This window comes from Natator depressus, chromosome 8 (genome assembly GCF_965152275.1).
Source record: "Natator depressus isolate rNatDep1 chromosome 8, rNatDep2.hap1, whole genome shotgun sequence".
In the NCBI taxonomy this organism is placed as follows: Eukaryota; Metazoa; Chordata; order Testudines; family Cheloniidae; genus Natator; species Natator depressus.
In genome coordinates, this window is record NC_134241.1 from 52,128,879 (window position 1) to 52,150,394 (window position 21,516).

Genomic DNA, 21,516 nt, shown 5'->3' on the forward strand with positions numbered 1-21,516 from the left:
CAACAGTACTGCAAACATTTAAAATGTATATCCATTTAAAGCAATAGTGTCAGGTTGGTTCAGCTGCACAAGAGATGTATCTTTTGGACTTGGCTGCACACATTTGCACCATAACACTAAAATGATTAATAAAATTATAAGAGTATGTCTGCATATGCTTTTGGCCTACCAAAGGTTCAACAGATACTATGTTCTAAAAGATTTCAGCTGAGCTGCAGGATAGAGAAAACAAATTAGTCTCCAGCTTGTGGAGAAGGAATGTGGTTTTAAAAAAACAGCAGTTTTTTCAGCTCATTAAAAATATAGTGACATTTTGGTATTCATGAAAACGGGGGACTAATAGTACCATTTAGAACCAATCACGGGGTAGATGGATGCTAACCAAACTTCATAATGCTCTGCCAAAGCACTTGTATGCGTAACCAACAAGAAGGTCAAAATGCCTGAAGCTGCCAGTCTTGTCTATCCTGGGGTTTGGACCAGTACAATTTTTCTGTGAAATTCTCTAATGTAGACAAGGCTTCAGAGAAGGATTTCATAATATGGTGTTGAAAAGTCCTCTTGATGATGAATAGTAGATAATGCTTACTAACTGCCATATGCAAAGAGCTGCTTAATTTCTACACATTTCTTCTCTCACTGAAAGATGCATCTCCTTTGAAGAAAACTACTCTGGGTTGCATCCTCAACTGCAACTGAGATATACTCACTTCATCTGGAGATGGGGCAAAGGTGGCTTTCAGCCAAAGCTGGGGCCCTCCAGCAGGGCCTGATTAACCTTTTGTGGGCCCTGGTGCCAAGCATATTTGTGGGCCCCCATGTAGTCATTGTGGGCTCCGAGTGTGGGCCTGATGGGCAGGGCCATTGGTGTTATAGTATATCCGGTACTGAATCTCAGAGACATCTTTCATTTTGATCACACACCTCTGGATGACTATATGCATTGCCATATTACACAGTTCCCTCAGCCCCCAGTTTTTCTCATTGAGCTGTACACCCATGTGGGTTTACCAGTGTCCACAGTGAGCAGACCTTTCAAAGTGATCAGGGGAAACTCCTGACAGATTTATCTCTTTCCTCATGCAGACCTTCTATAGCCATGTCTCTGGTACCACCCTATATCACCAGTCACTGTATGTGGTTCTGCTCTCAGCTCAATAAAGTTCCACAGCCAGCAGATACCTGATTAATTCTGACAGATGCCTCCCTCAGCACCCATTCTGCCATTTGAGCAAGCCACTTGCAAACACCGTTTCCCCAAAGTGAGGACTTAGCTCACAGTGCCACCCCCTTCTAGCAGCCAGCTCTCCATTCACAGCAAGCTGCAGTGCATGGGGTCTCACAGCTTCCCCACTCCCTCCCCCACCCTTTCCTGTTGATAGCTACCAAGGGAATGCTGGGAAATGTAGTTCCTTCCCTGCTCCAGGGCTGGCTCTATAGGCGGGAAGCTGGCCAAGGAACTACAGCTCCCAGGGTGCTGTGGGATCTCAGCTCCCATGCTGGATCCCTGCTGCTCTGAGGCTCAGGTTGCTCAGGTTGCAAAGAGGGGAGGAAGTGAGTGTTATGGGCCCCCTTCAGAGCTTGGGCCCAGCGCTATGGAGCCACTGGTGCCATGGTAAATCCGGTACTGATCTCCAGCAGGTAGGGGCGTCCCAGAGCCCCTCACCACAACTTACAGCAGCCTTGGGGCTGACAGTCAGGCCCTAAGTTTTTACACTGTGCTAATTCGGAAATGGCCCAAGAAAATTATACCAAACTTTTAAAGGAATTGTGATCTTTTCAAATAAACTTCTGGCTGAGAACAAGGATGGGAAATTTTAACACAAAGGGGAACTTTCAGGGAGCTATAAGCTTCTGGAAGATGAGGAATATAAAAGAGTGCCCCTTCAGTCAGAATAAAGCAATACACTGACTGCTCATACTACAAGATCTCAAAAGTGATTTTTTTATTACTAAACTACACTGTAGTTAGTGAGAGCAGCTCTGTTATTTCTGGGCTTACAACGTACGCTGGCTGTTTAACTTTGTAACTTGGAGTCACTAGCAGGATTGATGGAGCTCAGTGGTGCTGTTGTTATAGTGCCTCTGCGTGGCAAACAGTCTCAGTTCATTTAATCTATGATGTGAAATTCCAACCCTGATTTTACCCTCCCTTCCTTTCCCCCTAAAAATTAATTCACATCAATTCCTGATTAATAATAAAAGGCCCTGCCATCAGCATTCAGAGCCCCAGCCGGGGCTGTCATGGCTCAGAGGGCAGAAATCTGCTTAGAGCTACAGGAGAACCCAACTGAATTTGTGGCGTCTCAGTCTATGAATGTGTAAGCACTTCATCTGTTCGCCAAAACACAATGCGCTGGGAAGCAGCGGGTAAAGGTAGCTGTATGTATTATGGAGCAGGGCTAGGTGGCAGCGTATAAGGGTTCAAACCAATGTGATAAAGATGGGAGATCATTAGTTACAGACTGATTGAACAACAGAAGTGTATGTGTCCATTCAAGTGTTTTCTTTTACAATAAATATCTGTATGGAAAAATAAGACCAATTCGTAATATAGATACTCATTTCCTTCTTGATGCTGTTGTCAAATTACTAGTCAAGGTCATGTTAGTTCTTTCCCAGCTTTGGGACCTAGTGACATTGCTTTGACTCCGATTCTTCCTTCAAGGGCTTACAAACAGGAAAAGCACTGGATGGTGGTCACACTTTTAGTCAAGCTGACAAATCTAGAATTATACTTTCACCTTCTGTCTGGCTAATCGAGGAAAGACAATGACAAGTTCCAATATTAAGTACTCTCCAGCCTTTCTGGTCTAAGGCTGTGTAGCTCTGGATGGAATCACACATGCCCAGACTAGTTTATCTTGAATGGACTGGCAGACAACACTCACTGGCCAATTCCAAACAAAAAAGCCATTGTTTCCTACTTTTGTTCAACCAAGCTCATTGTACTGAAGGGGAAAGGGCTACTGGGCACCAATGTGGCTCTGTTAAGCTCTTACTTTGAGTCCCAGCTGGCATTTTCAAGATACTGCAAGAAGGAAGCATCCTGGCACTGATATGGCATTATTGTTAGTAAATCGATACTACTAAAATCCCAGCTGAAACTGGAATGGAATTGCTATTTGTTTTCAAATGGAATACACTGCTGTCTCAACCAGTAGATGTTTGGCCAACTATTTAGCACTTGTTTTATAACAATTCTAAATTGGGAATTTAGAAAAAGGTCTGGGGTGGTGAAATAAAACACAAAACCAACACAGGATCATTGGGCTACTTTTTCACCATACCTCTTCATCTTTCATATTCACGTCCACTTTTTTTGATTGTATGGCTTTGGTTACATGGCCAATGTTGTTTTCTCTGCAGTAATCAAATATGTTCTTGTCTTCCTCCCTAATTAGGAAACAAAAGCAAAAAAAGGGGTCTTATTGGATAAAACAAAGGCTACACACATTAGATGCTAGCTGTGCTGCAGACACACTCATTTTAACAGCATCACTGCAGTGGAACAGGTTTCCAATGTTTTGCACAACGACTAATATGTTTTGTCAATATACGATAGCTCAGCCTGCTTCTCTGGAAAATACAAGTTAGTTTGAACAATATGCTGAAAGAAAAAGACTTGTATACTTAATCCAATAAACTCCCACAAAGAATCTGGAATGTAAGACCATGTGAGTCTTGGCATAAGTCATTTCAAATCCTACTGATTACATCAAGGCGAAATATGGTCCTTTTCTTTTCTCAGCGATGTAGGCAAACCCCCATATAAATGTCACGTGCCTTTTCTAATCTTCTCCTCCTATCATCGCTGGTGGCAGAGAGAGAAAACTTTCTTCTTAGAATCAGCCTCCTGCGTGCCAGATTCCTTCACTGAGGTGTCTGGGACACTATAATTCATTAAAATGGAAGTGACAAATCTGGCAAGAGGAGAGACTGGATAACTCTGAAGAGAAAAGATTCCATATGCACATATCTCTTAGCCAACAATAACTGGAAAGGGGGTTCATGGAAAATGACATTTTAAAATTGTTTTAGGGGTTCTCCATCATCTCCCAAATCTTGACAGGCTTCACATTACAATAACATACACCACTAAGTGGAAGATGGCCTGGATCCCCCTGACTCCCAGCAACATCTGTGTGTGTGTCAAATAGAAGACAATGTTCAAGAAAGAAACCAAGACCCCTCACTCTTCCAAGGAATCAGATACACTGTCTCTGCCATGCAGAATAGATAGAGCCCTGAAAGTCTGCGGATATCCACTACAGATCTGCAGATATCTGCATCCATGGACCATTTTTGCAGATCGGATGCAGATACAAATTTTATACCCACGCAGTGCTCTAGAAATAGGGACTGACTTTGTGACCCAAAATGAGACCATTCCTTGGACAGCTCTGCTGAAACATTATTTAAAGTTGTGGTCACACATTCTTTGGGGTAACGTTTCAAAGTGATATGCAAAGATTTCATATTTCACCCTGAAAATCTCACTGACGTACAATGGGAGTTGCCCAGGTAATCCCAAGCCATGATTATGAAGATTTATCTCCTTAAGTCTAATGCACGGTGAAGGTCCATTTGTCATCCCCCCATCATGCATACCTCTCTGCAGGACATGATAAAGCTCTTCCATGCTGCCATAAGGGGCTGTAAAATGTCGTTAACTCTGTTAACCATACTGTTTCATACTGGCTGGTAAGAACAGAAGGCTTAATGTGTTGTATCACTCCTATCATTTAAAGATCTATTTATAACTCAAATACCTGCAGCACCTTAACTTGTAGATTCCCCTGCACGTGAACAGGCCTGAGTGAATGTGCATCTGCTTTCTGTCACAGAAGCTGGGCATCAGCCAGTTTCAACTTGGGCCACTGATCTGAGAACAGTTGAGCTTTGTGTCAATCTTGCCAATACAGACCAGTGTAAATCATAGCAATCATTCATAGACTCACAAAAGAAATACCGGTAGTCAGAGCCCTGGTGACACTCCAAGGATCTCACAAAGGCCTTGTCTACACACAAAGTTGTACCACTTTATCTATACCAGCACAAGCCCCTAGTGTGGATGCAGTTATGCCAGTATGGAAAGGGGAATAAGCTTATACTGGAATAAGCATTTTTATAGCAGTAGACTGTGTCCACACTAGGGGCATGGCTACACTTGCAGATGTAGAGCGCTTTGAGTTAAACCAGCCTTTGTGGAGTGCAGTAGGGAAAGCGCTGCAATCTGTCCACACTGACAGCTAAAAGCGCACTGACGTGGCCACATTAGCAGCTCTTGCAACGCCCACAGAGAGCAGTGCACTGTGGTAGCTATCCCAGCATGCAAGTAGCTGCAACATGCTTTTCAAATGGGGGTGGGAGGGTGGGGTGGAGTGTGACAGGGAGTGTGTTGTGTGTATGTGGGAGGAGAGAGAGTGGGTTTTGGGGGGGCTGAGAGCATGTCAGCATGCTGTCTTGTAAGTTCAGACAGCAGCAGACCCCCTCTCCCCCCCATCTCTCTCTCTCTCTCTCTCTCTCTCTCACACACACACACACACAGCATTCCATAGTAATGGTTGCTTTGTCTTGGAGCAGATAAGCATGCCGGCTGTCAGAAATGGAGCTTTCAAAGGACATATCCACATTCCTGCAGTGATTCCAAAACAATGAGAAGAGTGGCCACTTGACTTAAGGGGATGTGATGTTTCCGGAGGCTGATCAGAGCACAGTAATGCAACACCTCTCGCCGAGGTGGAGTAACAGGAGCACTCACTTCTCGCCAAGGTGGAGTAACAGGAGCACTCACTTCTCGCAGAGGTGGAGTCAGAGCGCAATTTTTACTTTACTCTTTTGTCTTTTTGTACTTTGTTGTGAATTATGCTTTGTTCCTCAGCTCACAATTACTTTTTGCTCCCTCCGTGTCAATGAAGCAGTTAAAAAAAGAAAGTGGTGATCCTGAGCTCCTGCTGTAGAAAAAGTGCCAGGACTCACCTCCTCTGACCTCCGGCTCACTTTGAACATTGCCTCTTTGGTATCTCACTCCTCTGCTTTGCATGCAAAGAATCCTTTCCTCTATCTTGGATGCACAGCACACAGCTGTTGACTTGAAAGGTTCAAGGTCTGATAGTTCATCTATAGGACTGGTATTTGGGAATGCTAAAAGATACTCCTCTGACTTCTGATCAGGTCTCAGATGAACAGTCTTCAGAGTTCTAGTCTGTATGCTAAACACAAACTCCCAAGCAACAACCATGGCTTCATTAGATCCAATCATTAAGAGCTCAGGTTCTAAAACATTCCTATTGATAGCTGAATAGCAGCTATACACTTTTTATATTTTCACTTGATTAAGAGAAAGACACCACTAATGTTTAACATTTTGGCTCTATCAGTAGATTTTCTCTTTGGTTCACAGAAAAGAAATCCAAGTAAATTATTTTTTATACAAGAGGTCAGATCTACACTAGAAAAGTTATACGGTTATCTACACTAGAAAAGTTATATATAGCTGTGTCATTGAGGATTGTCACTTTTTACCGTATAAGCTCTAGTGTGGATACAGTCATACCAGTACAGCTTATGCTGATTCCCAAAAGGCATAAGCTTTACCAATATAAGTACTGTTATACCCATATAAACCTCTTAGCATGGATGCAACTTTGGGTACGTCTACAGTACAAAATTATATCGAATTTATATAAGTCGATTTTTCGGAAGAGATTTTATACAGTTGATCGTGCGTGTCCCCACTAAGCGCGTAAAGTCGGCAGAGTGTGTCCACAGTACTGAGGCTAGCATCGACTCTCGGAGCAGTGCACTGTGGGAAGCTATCCCACAGTTCCCACAGTCTCCACCACCTATTGGAATTCTGGGTTAAGCTCCCAGTGCATGATAGGGCAAAAACAGTCTCGTGGGTATTTCTGGGTGCATGTCGTCAGTCGCCCCTCCCTCCGTCCAAGCTATGGCAGACAATTGTTTCGCGCCTTTTTTCTGCCATCGTCAACCGTACACCACTGCTTCCGCTGCCAATCTGTTCTCCTGCTTTCCTGCAGCAGACGGTGCAGTAGGTCTGCAAAACTCTGCTGTCCTGCAACTCATACAGAAGGCCTGAAAGCCATCATAAACCATACACCGCTGCTTCCGCTGCAACTCTGCTCTCCTTTGTTCCGTGCCTTTTTTCCTGGATTACCCGTGCAGGCACCATAGCACGGCAAGCATGGAGCCCGTTCTGCTCACCGCTGCAGTTGTGACCATTGTAAATACCTCGCGCATTATCCAGCAGTATGTGCAGAACCTGCAAAACCAGGCGAGGAAGCGACGACAACGCGATTACGATAGTGATGAGGACATGGACACAGACGTTCCTAGAAGCATGGCATGTGGCGACTGGGACATCATGGTGGCGTTGGGCCAGGTTCATGCCGTGGAATGGCGATTCTGGGCCTGGGAAACAAGCACAGACTCGTGGGACCGCATAGTTTTGCAGGTATGGGATGATTCCCAGTGGCTGCGAAACTTTCGCATGCGTAAGGCCACTTTCATGGAACTTTGTGACTCGCTGTCCCCTACCCTGAAGCGCAAAGATACCAAAATGAGAGCAGCCCTCACAGTTGAGAAGTGAGTGGCGATAGCCCTCTGGAAGCTTGCAACACCTGACAGATACCTGTCAGTCGCGCATCAGTTTGGGGTGGGCAAATCTACTGTGGGGGCTGCTGTGATCCAAGTAGCCAACGCAATCATTGACCAGCTGCTATCAAGGGTAGTGACTCTGGGAAGTGTGCGGGGCATTGTGGATGGCTTTGCTGCGATGAGGTTCCCTAACTGTGCTGGGGCGATAGATGGAACGCATATCCCTATCTTGGCACCGGACCACCAGGGCAGCCAGTATGTAAATTGCAAGGGATACTTCTCGATGGTGCTGCGAGCACTGGTGGATCACAAGGGACGTTTCACCGACATTAACATGGGATGGTCGGGAAAGGTGCATGACGCTTATGTCTTCAGGAACTCTGGTCTGTTTGAATAGCTGCAGGAAGGGACTTACTTCCCAGACCAGAAAATTACTGTTGGGGATGTTGAAATGCCTATAGCTATCCTCGCGGACCCAGCCTACCCCTTAATGCCATGGCTCATGAAGCCGTACACAGACAGCCTGGACAGTCATAAAGAGCAGTTCAACTATAGGCTGAGCAAGTGCAGAATGGTGGTAGAGTGTGCATTTGGCTGTTTAAAAGCGCGCTGGCGCAGTTTACTGACTAGGTTAGATCTCGGCAAAACCAATATTCCAATTGTAATTGCTGCTTGCTCTGTGCTCCACAATATCTGTGAGAGTAAGGGGGAGATGTTTATGGCGGGGTGGGAGGTCGAGGCAAATCGCCTGGTGGCCAATTTCGCACAGCCAGACACCGCTGTGATTAGAAGAGCACAGCGGGGCGCGCTGCGCATCAGAGAAGCTTTGAAAACCAATTTCAGGACTGGCCAGGCTACGGTGTGATAGTTGCGTTTGTTTCTCCTTGATGTTACCCACCCCCTTTCTTGACTCTAATTGCCTGTAAGCCAACCGCCCTCCCCCCTTCCATCACAGCTTGCAGAGGAAATAAAGTCACTATAATTTCAAAACCATGCATTCTTTATTAGTTGATTAAAAACACAGGGAGATAAAACACAAGGTAGCCCGGGTGGGGTGGGACGGGGGGGGAGGAGGGAAGGACAAGGCCACACTACAAATCAAAATTTAGGATATGCCAGCCTTCTGCTGGTTGGGCAATCTTCTGGGATGGAGTGGGTGGGTCCCCGGAGCCTCCCCCCTCATGTTCTTGGGCGTCTGGGTGAGGAGGCTATTGAACTTGGGGAAGAGGGAGGCAGGTTATACAGGGGCTGCAGCGGCTGTCTGTGCTCTTGCTGCCTTTCCCTCATAAGATCCACCAGACAGCAGAGCATGTCAGTTTGCTCCCCCATCAGCTTGAGCATGGCATCCTGCCTGCTCTCATGGCGGTCACTGAATGCTTTCCAGGACTCTGCCATTGTTTCCCTCCACGCATTCAGCTGTGCCTTATCATTGTGGGAGGACTGCATAAGCCCTGCAGACATGTCGTCCCAAGTGCATTGTTTCCACCATCTAATCTGGGCCAGCCTCTGGGACAGAGTTGATAGGCGGCGCGTTGAAACATTTGCACTTGTGGGAGGAGAAAAAGGGAGGGTAGAAGTTTAAAAGACACATTTTAGAGAACAAAGGGGAGACTGTTTCTCAGTGAAACAAGCAATTCATAGTACCTAACACATGTTATTTCTGTACAAGGTCGCATTTTGCCTTTTATACTGAGTGACTGCATCACACGCGGCTGGGCAACAGCATTCAGCTTGCAGGCAGCCATGGTAAGCCCTAGGGGCATGTGGAGTTCTGCTTCTTCCGCATTCATTACAATGCTTTCAAACTGTGGTGCCCTCCTATCCCAAACCAAGCAATGCTTGGTGGATTAGCCATTTAAAAGGAGGGCCTGTGGTCTCTCTGGGATGTCTCTCACACACACCACCCCCCGCACCCTTTAGGCCAAACGCCAACAGGCCAGTGTGGATGGGTTTCCCGCCACCCCCACCGCGGGGCTCTGACCCTTTAAGCTAAACGTGAACAGATTTTTCCTGTAGTTATACTGGACGCAAATGCATCCCAAGTCTTCAGGGCAAATGAATCAGTAAACACACTTTCTTTTAAACCCTGCATCATATTTACAAAAGGTACACTCACCAGAAGTGCCTTCTCCGGCGTCATGGTCCCAGAGGGTATTGCCTCCAGGGTGATGAACAGTTCCTGGCTTCCGGGGAGAATGGATTCACTGCTTGCTGCCTGTGCACTGTCCTCCTCCTCCTCCTCTTTCTCCTTTAAAAAATCATCCTCCCCGCTCTGCGAGAGTCCCCCCTTGCAGATGCCACGGACAGTGGTGGGGTAGTGGTGGTGTCCCCCTCCCAGAATTGCATGCAGCTCATCGTGAAAGCGGCATGTATGGGGCTGTGACCCGGAGAGCCCGTTTGCCTCTCTAGTCTTTTGGTAGGCTTGCCTGAGCTCCTCGATTTTCACACGGCATTGCTGTGTGTCCCTGGAGTAGCCTCTGTCCGTCATGCCCGGGGAGATTTTCGCATATATGTTTGGGTTCCTTTTTTTGAAACGGAGTTCTGCCTGAACAGATTCTTCTCCCCAAACAGCGATGAGATCCAGTACCTTCTGCTCGGTCCATGCTGGAGCTCGTTTGACATTTGGGACTGCATGGTCTCCTGTGCTGGTGGACTCTGCATGGTCACCTGTGCTAATCAGGTCGCCACGCTGGCCAAACAGGAAATGAAATTCAAAAGTTCCCAGGGCTTTTCCTGACTACCTGGCTAGTGCATCTGAGTTGAAAGCGTTGTGAGAGCGGTCACAGTGGAGAATTCTGGGATAGCTCCCGGAGGCCAATACCATCGAATTGCATCCACGGTACCTCAAATCCAGAACAGCGATGTCAATTTTAGCGCTACTCCCCTTGCCCAGGTGGAGTACAGAAACTGGTTTTAAGAGACCTTAAAGTCGACAAAACCGGGTTGGTTGTGTGGACGGATTTAGTTTTAATTCGATATAACGTGACTAAATTCGATATAATCGCGTACTGTAGACCAGGCCTTTGTCTGTTTAACAACACCAGTATAAACTGGCAAAGCTTTCTAGCGCAGACCAGCCCAGAGCAACTTCCCAGTAAGATCAACAATTCTCTCCGAAGGACGCTTGAGCCTGGTCTACCTACACAGGGGCAACTGACTGGCATAGCTATTCCAGAATAACTATTCCATGATAGTTAGTCCCGTATGATTTAGCTATTCCAGAATAACTCCCCTGTGTGGATGACACTTATTCAGAATAAAGTCACTTATTTTGGAAGTGTGTCCACATTGGGGAATTATTCTGGAATTGCTATAGCGAAATAGTTATTCTGGAATAACTATGCTAGTCAATTTCCCATGTAGTCATGCCCTTGGGAAATTTAGCATTTCCACTTGAATTTGCCAAAAATAATTTGAGCTCTCCACCCACCCAAAAATATTCTACAAATGAATGCTCAAAATTGCTAAAAGCCCCAGATTAAAATAGATGGATGGAAGGAAGGTGTGTATTAGTCCCAATGAAGACATCCTAAGTCTTTATGTAATTATTTTGTTTCCTATGCATCTCAGACATGAGAAAAGTAGATCTAATCCCTAATGTGCTTATACGTTTTCACATATATAGGAAGCCACCAAATGAAAAAAAGGAGAGAACCCAAAGGAGGTTTTGGGTTTAGAGAAACTGGGTTGCTGAAGGATCAATAATGAGATCCAGAGTCTCTCACCTTTATGGCTTGAACCAAATACAGATGAGGACTGGTATTACTAATTTGTTACATGCTGAAATGGTGCTCAAGGTTGTAGAAGACACAGATAAGGATACACAATGGGAGCTCCAGGTGGGGAGACTTGGAATGGTGAGGGTTTGGCTTTTTCCTGATTATTTATTTTTACTGAAAAATAGTAGTGTTTGAGAGAATATATGAAATGAGTAGCTATATGTTCAGTCCAATCCCATGTCGATATCTGTACAGTCCACAAATGACACTGACACCCTTGGTGGCAGATTCAGCAGAGAGGCCAAGAACGGAGTAGGCATGGAGCCTATAGGTCAGTTGAGAAGCAAAGCATATGAGCAGAGTAAGGTGGAAAACATTGCACTGTTGCTGCCTGAGTGGTAATGAAGATAAACGGAAGATTTAAAACACTACGTCTATCAATCTGACACCTTTCACCCACATTAAGTTACAAAAGCGACAGATAACCTTAAGATACCTACAAACAGTAAAGATCACAATACTCAAGTTCATAGAAATGCGCATGGTTTATTACTGAAAAGGTGCAGAGGAGATAGGAAAGCTGCATAATGGGAGCTGTAGTTTTGCTTCCCTCTGTAGATTATTTCTATAATGTTAGAGTCACCTTCTAATATTACTGATCCAATAAAGGTCAGCTGGAACCAGTGTTTGTTTAAAGTTGACTGCAAAGTTGTGCCCTTTTTTGTTTCCTTATGATGGACAAAGGAAGCTCCAAAGAGTTTCTCCCCTCTCCTTCCTCCCCCCACACTATCAAAAAAAGAAAAAAAGGTGTTTTTCCCCACTCCACACCCACTACCACCCACCTTAGAAGTACCAGGAATGTCAAGTCTAATCTTCATTGGAGGCAGTAGATGTGGAGTGGGAACTTTCTCAGCCTTAAAGGAAAAGATGTGGCACGTCAACTGAATCTTAGGCCTTGTCTACACTGTCACTTTACAGTGCTGCAACCTTCTCACTCAGGGGTGTGAAAAAACACCCCTGAGTGCTGCAAGTTTCAGCACTGTAAAGTGACAGCGTAGACAGTGCACCAGCGCTGGGAGCCACACTCCCAGCACTGGGAGCTACTCCCCTTGTGAGGGTGGTTTTTTTACAGCACTGGGAGATCTCTCTCCCAGTGCTGGTGCTGTGACTACACAGCACTTTAATGTTGCTAGTGAAGACATACCCTTAAATAGATCTTTTCTTCCAACTCTTTACAAGGTATTTGAGTTAAACAGCTGTTAAACCAAAGATTTTTGACAGAGCTTCAATATAAATAATTTGCTGTCAATTAACCATGCTTTACTTCCTCATACTGGCTCTCTAGTCATCCATAGAGACTTCCAGGAAAAAAAAGAATAGAAAATACTTAAATTTCTTATGTAAAAAAAAAAAAAAAAAAGCAAAGAGTGTATGGAATGTCTCTTCTTCCAGGGCTTTCAGACCTTTCTACATCAGAAAGAGCAACGCCCAGTACTCTGCCTTTGCAGGCCATCTTTAAAACAAAGCAGCAAACAGATACCCATGCTCCATCACTATCAGTGTCCTTCCCCCTTTCTGTGAATTGATCAAAAATGGCTTTGTGCAGAAAGATTTGGTTGAAGCACACCACCTTGCCCAGGAAGAGCCTGTGTGCTGCAAACAGGTGGCTTTGCCCGTCTGCTTGGCACAGTGCCGCTGAGCATACTGAAGCTTAATGACGCACAGAGGCAGGCAACAGTTACTGTTTAAGTCAAGGCCCTCTTGCCCCAAGGGACCCATTTTCACGTAATCTATAATTATCTCTTCGCTTTAATCGCCTCATCACTTTGGAGGCTCTCCTGGGCACAGGAAGAGGAAAAGCTCATTAACTGAACCTTTTCTCCTCTCTCCAGCCACCCATAGCTTTTAATTGCTTGGTGTTGTTATTATCTATCAGTGCAACTGGGATCATTTTCATAAGAAAAGGTGGTGGCAGGAAGGGAGGCAGGCATGTGTCCCTGAGGTATGCACCACAGACAAACCTTTGCTTTCTCAATTATTTATGCCAGCTGAGGTTTTACAGTCTGAATAAATCCATAACTCAAGTTTATTCTGAAGAGTCAGGTTTCCTCTGGGGAGGTGTTGCCCACTTGCCCGCACACTAGTGTGCTGTCCTCAGAGAGCATTCCGGATGTAATAAGACATGTGTCATCCAATTCCCCCACCCCTCACAAAAATGCACGTGCAATTTTATAGATTAGCAGCATTGTAGGATGAGGAGCAGCCGTTTAAAACCCAAACAGTGGCTGCCATTTAACACTATCATTTCTCTCTGTGACAGGGGACCATGGCCTAAGGATGTCCTTTGCTAGCTTAGTATTTGAAAATCAACTCAAGCCGGGGGGTGGGGTGGGGGGGAGGGGAGGCCGCAAGTGGGTGCAGTAAAACCTAGAGCAAACCAACAAAAATGTCAGTTCAGTAGCCTTAAAACCATATTCTCATTACAAGTAACATTTGTCATATAAAAGGGGCTGTGTCTAAAACAACACTAAGTTTAAAAAAAAACCCAAAGCCTGCCTAAATTTGTGGGTGTTTTGTTTCTGGCTCTTATTTGCAATAGGGCTGTGAATGCTGCAGCTTGCTTGGTTTTCTCCAATCAGAGGAGTTCTTTCAGAGGAAATTTATAGCCCAACATTTGTGTGAGTGACAGACGACTGAGCTGCATCCATTCTGCATGCACACACATCATACCAGTAAGAGCCCTTAATTCCCAGCAAACCAAGAACAGTCTAATTGTGATGCTTAATTCTACAGTTTTATGATCAGTTAAGATGAACGCATTCCCAAAGAAGAAAACACACACTCTTAAATCACTGGGATGTTTTCAAAATCCATTATTGTGAAGAAATAGCAACTTTACAAGTCTATAGTGGAAGCAACTCTTTAAAATTCTGCAGGCCTTTGTGTCTGACCACATGCAGTGACCTCTGGTATTTTCTGCCAAAACAGTTCATTTGTCTCTCAGAACAACTAATCAATTCCAGAGCCCATCAATCATTCCAGTTTTGCCCTAGTGTGGTCTAGCTCAGTGGGGGCCAGATGGCTGCCTCTCTTTGGGGGATTAATAAAATTTTGATGGTTTATGTGGCATCAGATGGACTAAGAAGCATGATGGAGACTATCAAATCTTTGCACAGGAGAAGGCGGGGATAAGAAAGTGTAGCCCATCATTTGCTGACATTTTAGTTCTTGCTGTATGTCCAGTTCCTAACCTTATACCCTACGCCATTAAATCAGGGCCTCCTAGGAAGTACATAGAGCTCAGAAGTCCCCTCTTTCCCTCAGAACATGCCAGGTGGGGATTTTTGTTAGAAAAGGGCGTCCTTCTTAAATATCACTCGCTATAATCCAAATTTTACTTGGTTCACAAATTTAGTGTTATCCAACTTGTATTTCTAATTTAATTTATTCAGAAATGATTAATCAGGAAACTGAAATCTGAGAAAACCAATGCTCAAGAAACACATCTGAGACAAAGTTAAGTTGCCTGCCTGCACAACTACGAGGAACTATTTATTTTAAATGAAAAAAAGTAGCCACACAGCAGCATTAAATTATTTTCAGATTCCTAGCCAGTCTCTGCAATGAAAACGCTTCCACTTACCTGTTGCTGGGAATATAAGATGTAAATTTTTTTTTTGCTGATATAAAATAATATCAAACACAGCAAAAAATTTATAGCAATTATTTGCAGTTCTACAGTATTTTTGATGTGGTCCCTCATTTTGTATCTTACATAAAAGATTTTTTGCTGGTGACATAGCAGGCAAACTTACTTCAGTGTTTATTAACTAAGCTTCTGAACCTTCAATTGCAACTGTTTGTTGACAAATGAGTTCAATTTTGTACTAGTAATGAGAGTTTAGAAAACAGAAGATGGAAATAATGCTTGTGTTATATGAAAACAGAAAACACCACAATCACGATATTATTTCACAGGATTTGGAATCACAGAAAATTTAAAATCCTTCATTCAAGAGGAAACTTCAAGTTCTACCACAATTCAACAATGGATGTTATTTTTCTATAATGCCCAAAGTGTGCTGGGCAATTTAAAAACAAAGAAAAGGAGACACAGTTCCTACCCCGGGGGTTTGTGATCTCAACAATGTAGTGTGGCAGCAACTGTTCTACACCAGGGGAGGAGGGGGCACTCCTGCTCATTATTGACGTGATTATTAATGCCCCCTCCAGGAGGACAATATCACCCCCAAACAGATAAAAGCTAAGCCTTAGTGCAAGAAACCTACTTTTGTTATTAAGGGCTGATCTACATACATACAAATACATTATTTAATTGAATCAGTTTCTAAACTGATCTAAATAAAACGAGTGCAATTTCCTTGTGTGGATATTCTTAAATCGGTTTAGAAACTGGATGAGTTAAATCAGTTGATATTTGTATATGTAGGCTTGGCCTAATATTTTTCTGTTTTTCCATTCTGCCTCAAATCCTCCCTTTGAGGAAAATCACTGAGAAAGCTGTAAGAAACCAACACCAGCAACACCTCAACTCTTCTAGCTTCCTACATCCCTGTCTGACTTTAGTCCTGGACACGACAAGGCAATTGCATATCGGCCAACATTTTCAAACTTGAGTGCCTAAAACTAGACACCTGATTCCATACTAGGCACTTAAATGTGGATTTAGATGCACTCCTTTAAATACTCAATTTTGAAAACACTGGCTTTATTTCTTTTGCTGATGACCTTCTGTTGATGTACAATAGTCCATGATGATTCTGTTAGATCTTTCAACAGCTTCTGACACAGCTGATCACAAAGTGCTGTTGATTTGTCTTCAACTCCTTTTAGCAGCAGATGGGTGTGACAGGTTCAGTCACAGAGACCCTCTTGGGACTGTCACCTGATGTGTTGAGACTACCTCCGAGCCCATGTTCTCTGCCAGTTTGGGCCTCCAGAACCCTGCCTTGTTGAGCCAGACATGCCAGTCTGCTCCAACACAGACCCAGGGTCTGAACCACGCGCCCCAAAGCTGCAGACTTAACGGAAAACAACTTAAGAAGTGCTCCTGTCTCCAGCACCAGACACTCAGCTCCCAATGGGATCCAAACCTCAAATTAATCCATTTTACTCTGTATAAAGCTTATACAGGGTAAACTGAAATTGTCCACCCTCTATAACACTGATAGAGAGATATGCACAGCCGTTTGCTCCCCCAGGTATTAATTACTTACTCTGGGTTAATTAATAAGCAAAAGTGATTTTATTAAGTATAAAAAGTAGGATTTAAGTGGTTCCAAGTAATAACAGACAGAACAAAGTAAATTACCAAGCAAAATAAAACAAAACACACAAGTCTAAGCCTAATACATTAAGAAACTGATTACAGATAAAATCTATCCTTTCCCCTGGTACAGTTCTTGTTAGCTCCAGCTCAGATGGTAACTAGGGGATTTCTCATGACTGGAACCTCCTTTGTTCTGTTCCACCCCCTTATATAGCTTTGGCACAAGGCAGGAATCTTTTGTCTCTCTGGGTCCCCACCCCTCCTTCTAAATAGAAAAGCACCAGGTTTATGATGGATTCCAGTACCAGGTGACATGGTCACATGTCCTGTGAGACCCCCCCGCAAGCCTTCATTCTTCTGGGCCTGACTCACAGGAAGGCTTGCAAGTAAGCAGAGCCATTTACAACCAGTTGTCGTAGTTGATGGGAGCCATCAAGATTCCAAACCACCATCAATGGCCCACACTTTGCATAATTACAATAGGACCTCAGAGTTATATTTTATATTTCTAGTTTCAGATACAAGAATGATACATTTATACAAATAGGATGACCACACTCAGTAGATTATAAGTTTTGTAATGATACGTTACATCTTTTTCATGAAGCATATTCCAGTTACATTATATTCACACTCAGCATATTTTCATAAAATCACATGGAGTGCAATGTCACAATGGGATTGATTTATTGTTGCTCCATTCATTTCTTCATGAGAAGACCCAAACAGTTGTGACGGGCAACTGCTCGTTTTCCCGTATGGCTATCGCATGCAGGCGTCCATAGGTTTCAGGGCTACTGACTTGAAGCAGTAATAACAATCCAATACATGGTTTCCGCTTTCAGTGCTGCAACTATAAAAACTGTTCCAGCACTCCTGAAAGGTTCCATTTATTACTCAGTTTCTGGTCAATGAGTATATGGATGCTGCTTGGCGAGATGGTGAGGTTTGGGGCTTCAGAGCCATTTGCTTATTATACTCAGCTCCACGTCTGTCTTCTCATTAAATCTGGATTCCTTTCTTTTCCAAGCATGCTAGTGAAGTTAGCGTCCTGGATGAAGGCTAGATGGCTTGTCTGGATAGATCTGAAGATAGAGGGGATACTGGTGGCAGAGTAGGTTGATTTAAATCACTTTAAATCCCAAGTTTTAATCATGATTTAAATCAGCAAGCAGGATACCTTGATTTAAAATAACCAATTAAAATCTTGTTTTGCATTTATACTTTTTAGCTATTTTCCTAAAGAAAGGTTGATTCTCATTACCTTTGGTAACCATTAAAACATGTTTTTGATAGCCTGAAGTGTCTTGACCCATCTGCATTTGACCCTGGAGACTGCAACTTTTCATCTCTATTCTGGTTTCCTGGCACCATTCAGAAGCTTCTCAAAGGGCAGAATGCAGTACCTGCCTCTTAAGTAAACAACTGCATTCTCCACTGGTACCCAGTCTGTTTCCAGGTACAAGTCTAGATACTGGTTATGTAAGAAGCACTGACTTTGGTATTTGGCTAGCTCAGAGCTTGCCTTTCCCCTATATCTTTTGCAGCAGTTGAATTCTAGGGAGCAAATGGTAGGACATTCTGAAATTTTTTGCTTCTTGTGGCTAGCCAGAAACTAAGTTTGGTGAGAGTTATATTGTGGTGATGATGATGGATTCAATAAAAAGCATATTCTACATGAGATGATTTTTTTCATATGTTAGGACTCTGCAAATACTTACATATGTGCTTATTTTTGAGCATGTGACTAGCCCTACCAAAGTCAATGGGACTAATTTATGTGCTTAAATTAAATTTGTGCTTAAGTATTTGCTAGATCAGGGCATTAAATTGTTCTTTTCCCCCATACAACTCCATAACCAGTTACAGCTCTTCCACAATAGGTTTGTGTGTCTTGCACTGAAAACCACCACATTATCTGCACATAGTTGCCTATGAAACTGAACACTGCAAAGAAATTACTGTCTTTGGTGTGCAATAGGAAAATACAAATTTCACCATACTGTATAATGGCATTCACATTTTAAAAACAGGGCTGGTGACTGAACATTTGACTCTATGGCAAGACATCAGAATCTATATCTAGGAGCATTCATGAAACAGAATCTAGAAAATTAACAGAATGTATTTTGATTCTTCCCCTTCCCATACAAGGTGTCCTAAAAAAAAACAACCCCAAAACCCCCAACCACTCAACTTCTCGGGCAAGGTAATTCTACCCAGTATCCAGGATCAACCCCACTTTACTGTGTCACCTTGATACAAATCAGTGGTCAAGCTTCCATGTCTTCACTTGCCTAGTATGCCACTGCCATCTTTCTTAGGCCTGGTCTATGCACAGTTTTTGTATCAGTATAACTATGTCACTTAGGAGAATGCAATATAATTGCAATATAATTGCACTAGGTACAATCCCTAGTGTGATGTTGCTAAACTGGTCTGCATGTGGTTGTACCAAGATAATTTATGCCCATATGCAAAGGGAAATAAGATGCATAGGTATGAGCGCACATATACCAGTATAACTATGTCCACACTTGGAGCTGTACCACTTTATACCAGTATAATTAAAATGGTACAACTTGTGTGTGCAAGAAATAAAAATATTCTGTAGAAGGTCAGCAAGAACACTCAGAAAGCACAATCATTAGCACACTGCTTAGTATTATTAGATGTACTGCAGAAAACGTTCCTCAGGGTAAATTTTATATTTGAAAAATATTTATTGTTGCATTTATTTGTAAATTCTATGTGAATGATGTATTCTGGGGGGGGGGGACGGGACAAAAAACCCACTGCTCCATGTGTACCAAAAAGAGACTTAGACTACAGTAACTCCTCACTTAAAGTCATCCTGGCTAACGTCGTTTCGTTGCTGATCAATTAGGGAACATGCTCATTTAAAGTTGCGCAATGCTCCGTCGTCATTTGGCAGCTGCCTGCTTTGTCCACTGCTTGCAGGAAGAGCAGCCTGTTGGAGCTAGCTGGTGGGGGCTTGGAACCAGGGTGGACCCGCAGCCCCCCTGTCAGCTCTCCACTGCCCTAAGTTCCCTGTGTGGCAGCCGCCCAGCAGACTATCAATTGCCAGGCAGTTCAGCTGTCCCTCCCCCCACTGCCATGTGCTGCTCCTGCCCTCTCCCTTGGAGCTGCTCCCGGGAGCCTCCTGCTTGCTGTGCAGGGGCGGGGAAGAGGGGGACTAATGTCAGGGTGCCCCCCCCTGCTCAGGGCATCCCCCTTACCCCATCTCCACAGAGTGTGTGTTGGGGGGGTTAGGGGGGAAGACAACAGGACTCAGGACGGAGGGAGCTTGCTGGCAACAGCTGCTCTCTCAACTTTCTGATCTACTTAAAAAGGCAGTGTACATAGAGTGGGGTCAGCATACTTAAAGGGGCAATGCACATCTCTCTCTCTCACACAGGGTGTGTCTCTCTGTCTGCCATGCTGTCTCCCCTCCCTCCATTCGTGTTGCCTTGTAGAGTGTGAGGCTACACGAACAACATGTTAACCCCTGAGGGCTCAGCCGAGTGCTAGTTCATCATTTAGCAGTAAGGCATGCCCTGGGAAATACCCCACCATCTTCCACCCTCTGATTTCACCACCTCAACCAAGCTTCACAATCATCATTGCTGTGTACAGTATTAAACTGTTTATTTAAAACTTATACTGTGTGTGTGTGTAATATAGTCTTTTGTCTGGTGAAAAAAATTTCCCTGGAACCTAACCCTCCTCCCTCCTTACATTAATTCTTATGGGGAAATTGGATTCACTTAACATCGTTTCACTTAAAGTTGCATTTTTCAGGAACATAACTACAATGTTAAGCGAGGAGTTACTGTACTTAAACCAACTAGAATTATACTATACTTGTTCACTATACTACTATACTTGGTGAACAACAAGAATAAGAGGGGAGAATAAGAAAAGCACCAATCCATGCAGCCTACTACGCTGACAGGATTATGGAGTTAAACCTACTTGAAGCTCAACACCCAGCATTGACTAGGTGGTTTCAGATTCTAATGTGCCACTGTGGCTCAACGAGTAGCATTTTTATCTCTAGGTCAGGTGGTCATGAGGACCTAGTTCAAGGACCTGGGTTCAGACCTAATGTTGCCAGAACAAGACAGTTTGCTGGCATCTAGAAGTGCTATTCTTCAGATGATATGCAAACCAAGGTCACATCTGTCCGTCTTTGGTGAATGTCCAAATGGAAGTTAAAGATCTGTTGGCCCTTTCTGAAAAGAATACAGAGATAACCCTGAAGTCCAGCTTTTCCATTTCTCAGTAAAATAGGATGCAATGGCCAAGGAAGTGTTTGAACTACTGCTGGTGTTTGTTTGTTCAAACACAATACTATCAATATCCAGCTCAGTGTCTTGTACAGCACTTTGGAATCATCCATTTATGATTTATTTTCCATTGCAAGTCACACAAATGCCATGTTACAGTTAAACACTTTAGGATACTTCCCACTGAGTCTGGGATATTTTAGAAAGTCAAAGATCACTTATATTTTGATTTCCTGAGATCAAAATGATGGAATATGCACAACAAAACAGAAAGAGAAAACACATATAACCACATGCTTGCAATATGAGAGAGCAAACACCACTGTAGGAACCTTTAATTTTGCTGACTTTTTTCTGGTTTACCCTGAATTTTAATGTTTCATTCTCATCTATTTTGCATTTAATTTTCTTTTATATTTTAGTTCAGAAGTATCTTAGTTGTCAAACAGCAACCATTCTTGCTTAACTGCATTTTTGCTATGCAAGCTGGAGAGGGAAAAAATTAAATTTAATACAAGACAGGGCTTCCCAATGAAGCTGTATAGTGTCTGCTTATAGAACCTTAATTGCTATACACAAATTCAGTATTATTCAAAGA

At 43.6% G+C, this 21,516-nt stretch overlaps 1 protein-coding gene and 1 pseudogene across 1 annotated transcript in view; both read right to left on the minus strand.

Moving 5' to 3' along the window:
* ACBD6 (acyl-CoA binding domain containing 6) overlaps nucleotides 1-21,516 on the minus strand; it is a 135,776-nt gene that overhangs the window by 63,575 nt on the left and 50,685 nt on the right. Inside the window, exon 5 of the mRNA XM_074962188.1 lies at nucleotides 3,291-3,396. Coding sequence (XP_074818289.1) covers nucleotides 3,291-3,396 — 106 coding nt within the window. The remainder of the gene's footprint in view (nucleotides 1-3,290; nucleotides 3,397-21,516) is intronic.
* On the minus strand, nucleotides 9,110-10,281 carry LOC141992640 (myb/SANT-like DNA-binding domain-containing protein 7; annotated as a pseudogene).